The sequence below is a fragment of the Physeter macrocephalus genome, chromosome 11, assembly GCF_002837175.3.
Source record: "Physeter macrocephalus isolate SW-GA chromosome 11, ASM283717v5, whole genome shotgun sequence".
In the NCBI taxonomy this organism is placed as follows: Eukaryota; Metazoa; Chordata; class Mammalia; order Artiodactyla; family Physeteridae; genus Physeter; species Physeter macrocephalus.
Window position 1 is genome coordinate 36,297,515 of NC_041224.1, and position 4,350 is coordinate 36,301,864.

General features: G+C 47.1%; 1 protein-coding gene and 1 long non-coding RNA gene across 11 annotated transcripts in view; one reads left to right on the forward strand and one right to left on the reverse strand.

Moving 5' to 3' along the window:
* TARS3 (threonyl-tRNA synthetase 3) overlaps window positions 1-4,124 on the reverse strand; it is a 55,515-nt gene extending 51,391 nt beyond the window's left edge. For 9 of the 10 annotated variants that reach the window (XR_003681636.2, XR_003681637.2, XR_003681638.2 and 6 more), the window contains exons 1-3: window positions 3,737-4,124; window positions 2,695-2,757; window positions 1,798-1,994 (exon numbers count right to left, since the gene is read on the reverse strand). Coding sequence is in view for 3 of the 10 variants with exons in the window: in XM_024129733.3 (XP_023985501.1) it covers window positions 1,798-1,994; window positions 2,695-2,757; window positions 3,737-4,039 (563 nt within the window). In the remaining 7 variants the exon portion in view is untranslated. Of the gene's footprint in view, window positions 1-1,797; window positions 1,995-2,694; window positions 2,758-3,696 lie in introns of all 10 variants that reach the window. The other variant, XM_055087873.1, reaches the window with a different exon arrangement.
* The window catches only part of LOC114487045 (uncharacterized), a 32,580-nt gene continuing 32,202 nt past the window's right edge, over window positions 3,973-4,350 (forward strand). Inside the window, exon 1 of the long non-coding RNA XR_008618528.1 lies at window positions 3,973-4,062. This is a non-coding gene — a long non-coding RNA (uncharacterized lncRNA). The remainder of the gene's footprint in view (window positions 4,063-4,350) is intronic.

The following is a 4,350-nucleotide window of genomic DNA, read 5'->3' on the forward strand; positions in this document are numbered from 1 at the left end:
AACCCGTGTCCCCTGCATCGGCAGGCGGACTCTCAACCACTGCGCCACCAGGGAAGCCCTAAGAATACTCCTTTTTTACTTTTTATTTCTGAAAATACTTGTTTTTATTTCTTTTCACCTGAGTATTTTGAAGTTTTTTAAATTTCCTAGTTTTGTTTTGTCTTGTTGCCATTTAACGCTTACTGAGTTCACAACGGATTTCACTTTGCTCACAGAATGCTAACTGTGTGTTTCTGTATTTTATTAAGATTCTGAGGAACCGAAAGCACAACCACAGGTGCTAAGCGAGAAGGCACCATCTGGGCCACAGCACAGAGATCAGGGAGTAGCCACGAAGCCTACATTAGAGTGTTATTATTCAGACCATATAATCTTAATTTTGGGCTATTTGATCAAAAACTGAGAAAGGCATGTTAAAGTCTGCCACTCTTGAGTTCCTATAATCTTGTATTTCTGGTTTGATGCTACGTTATATAACTCATAAAGGTGTGTGACAAATTGGGAATTATACTGTTCTTCTATTTTAAAAATAAGCCTCAATCTCCCATTCAATGATTTCAGCCCTAAATTCTGCTGTCTGATGGTAACATTAAGGTAACATTAAGACCACTGCTTTCTTCTTATCAGGTTTGCCTGATACAGCTTTGCCCATGCTTTAGTTTTGGACAATTTTAGTTTTTAGACACTCCTGCAACCCCTCTGTCATTAAACTCGAGGGTGGTTTTAAACTGGTACCTGTGGGAATGCAAGTCACTGACTGTACAATGAGAACACATCCTATAATGAAATGACCTTGTTTCCCAAGCTTGGACAGTCTCTTCAGTGCAGGACGGCTCAGACTTCAATCCGCCAACATGCAAATGACTCTCCACGAGGAAACATAAACTTATTTTTGCCTCAAAGCCCATTCCCAGCACAACTATTCCTCTCTCCTGGAAAGCACAGGAACAGGTTGGGAGGGGCCTTTAGGGTGTATGATATAATAGGATGAAAAATACAATCTTAACCATATTTTTCAAAGGAAACCTGAAGATTTTAATTGTTGAAAAGTTTGCTTTTTAAATAATAAGTTTATTTACATGGCAGTTTTGAGCTATAGCTTCCACAGAATTTTATTTAATGCCAGGAATTAACATTAGTCAAAAAAACACAACTTCACTGAAGTATCTAATTTCTAGGAAGGTCAAAGCTTCCAGGGCTGATCATAGCTCTAACACATACATCTTCAATCTATAATTAATAGGCCTTTTTGTACATTTCTAGAGTTGCTTTCATTTTCAGAGTATCTCTCATATATAGTATTTCATTTAACCTTTACAATCTCATAAGGTAAACGATAAAAGTATTATTATTTCCACTTAAGATGTAAGAAAACAGACTTGGAAAGCTTGAGGGATCTGCCCACATTGGTCCAAAGACCCACCCACAGTTATTTACTGGTGGAACAATGGCTTGGAGTCAAGCCCAACAAAAGACCTGTAAAATCTCATGGAAATAACTTGATGATGAACCGGATCAATGTAATGTAGCCTGTCAAGGATTATACATTTTTCTCTACTATATATTTTTATTAGAACTCTAAAAGTTGGACCCTTGAAAGAGAAAGAGATTGTGTTCTGATATTCAATTACTTATTAAATGGCCCCTTTAGAAGTCAAGTGGGAAATAATTACCTAATTACATTTAATTTATTCAACTGAGTAAGAAAAGAATATTTTAGCAGTCCCTAAGAACACATTTTCACCAAGCTCTGGCCCAACACTTAGTACTGATTATCTGCTCCACACTATGGTTTACCTAATTTCAGCAGCCACTTGGTAAGGTGTTGTTTTCCAAGCTTCTCCTTCCACTGTTTTCCCATCAGCCACTCTTATTGTGATCACATTGCTTGTATTCCCCTTTTTTTCATAAATGGCAAGTAAGAGCTGATGATCTTTCTTCAGTATTTCAAAAAGCTTCAATCTTTCCTTCACAAAATTTGGTGGATTCTTCACCTGAAAACCATTAGAATACAGCAGGGTTAACAGACACAGTCCACTTTTTTCTAACTGCTCAGCTCTAAATAAGACCCACCCCTTCTCAGCAGGCTCAGGTCACGGCCCCCACCAGCCCCTATGGCTCTGCTTTCACTCTCACCCCCTGGAGACTCCCCTCCCAGGGTCTAACTCCCTCCTAGCTCTCAGGGTCCTGCTCAAAGCCCTCCTCTTCCAACTACCACACCCACTGGCATCACCCTTCTCCACAGGTTTAACATGTTCTTGCACAGAGCCACACAACTCAGCCCTTATTGATATTACCATCTGACTTTGTTCTCTAGTTGTTTCTCCCGTTTGTCTGAACTCCTCAACCCGGAGGATCCCTGAGGTCAAGCATAATCTTCCCCTGCTCCTACCAAATGTTGATGTGCCTGATCAATTCTGGTTGTTTTAATGATTTATATTTAAAAAGCAAAGAAGCCAGTTTCCTTACCACAAAAGAGGAACTCTGCCTAAGGAGCCCTTTACAGCTGTGGGGCTGGCTCACCTCTAAGTTAAGACATCTTGTATCTAAGGCTAACAAAATTTTAAACACACTCCTGTGGCCCAAGTCGCAATTTACAGCAACTGTTTTAATTAAAAACCCTGCACAATTAACTACATAAGCATATTTAAATTATAGGTAGTATTTTATATTATTTCCACAGCAATGACTTACCTCACTGTCAGGCCCGCTTTCCTTCTTTTTAATGTCCTTTCCTTGGCTCTGACTAGAAGGAGGCTGAGAAATAAAGGGAAATAATAAACAACTCATCCCAATGACAAGGAGCAACATATCTGAAGCCCGAAGCAGGAGAGGGACAGGCCAGCAGGCAGCAAGCGTCCCATGTTTAGAGGCTCACGGTTGGGGCTCTCCTGACCATTACCTACGACCCTCAACAGGTAAGCCGTTTTCTGGGGTTCAGTCCTTCCTGAATGTGCACTTTCACACATTCTTGCTAAGTACACTTAATATATTTTGCTCTTTAAAGTTTTTCCCCCCTAAATTTTAAACAAATAATGTCCTGGATTAATGGTTGCATAGCTGCTCCCAGAGACTTTAAATGCATTGTTTCAGCAAGGTGTTGCCCAGGAGCACCACAGACTGCTGGTACAAAGACTGAGAACACCCACAGTCTGAGAAGGGCTTCAGAACTTAGAAATGCATTACGTTAGAAGAAGGTAAGTGAACCAAAACACTAAAATACGCTATTAAATGACAATGTTAAATACGCAAATCTCAAGATAGACCTCCAAAACAAGGCAACAACTAAACACCCCAAACCACCTGTCACAAACAGCTCAGACCAGCCATTCACCAGGGGGAAGGGAAGTGTTTCTACGTGGAGCTGTTGGTCTTCCTGCCCAAGAAAAGAAGCGTGAGTTTTAAACACTGCAGCATTTTTTTCAAAGACAGGAAAATGCTATTTCTACCACTGAAGAAAATGTGCGGCGAGCAATTTACGGGAAGAGCTGAGACATTACAGCGTTAGGTCAGCCTGGCGATCGCTGGAAACGCAGCGGCCCCGGCGTACCCAGCCTGTCGCGGGTTCCCGGCCAGAGTGAGGGCGCGGGGCAGGGGGCCGGGAGGGCAAGGCAGGCCCCGCCCCGCCCCCCCGCCCCCGCAGCGCACCTGCCGCCGCGCACACCCCCACCTGCCGCCCCAGGGCTCTCAGCGCACCAGCTCCGCCGCGCCCTGCGGACAGGACACCGCCCGGTACCTGCGCGCCCGCGGCCGTGCGACCGGCCTCCTGCCGCAGCGCGCTCTCCCGCCGCGCCTGGTGGCTCAGCTCCTCCGCGAGGCACAGCCGCAGGCGGTACAGGCGGTGGCGCAGCTCGCGGTTCTCGGCCCGCAGCTGCGCCACCTCGCGCGTGAGGCACGGCCCCTCGGCCTGGCAGCGGTCGGGCGCGTTCAGCTGCTCGTCCCTCAGGCGGTGGACCTCCGTCCACAGCCAGCGAATGTCCTCCTCCTGCCGCGCCAGGCGCGACGCCACGGCATCCGCCGCCAGGGCCTCGGCCGCCATGGCGTCCGCCTCGCCTCACACAGGTACCGATACCCCGTGGGATACAGTCGCCACCTAAGGGGCGCACTGCGGTGTCGGAGCCGGGGCCGACGCTATATAAATGGCGGCGGTGTGGGTGGGGGGGGCGGGGAACGGGGCGACGGGGCGGGGCGGGGCTGGCTGTGCAGTGCAGGGGCGGGACGATAGGAGCTGAGGAGGGCGGAGATATGGGGCGGGGCCCTACAGTTGTAGGGGGCGGGGTGATGGGGAGGGGTGGGGCCGGCTTACACTGCAGGGGCGGGCTATAGGAACTGTAGGGGGCGGAGTGAAGG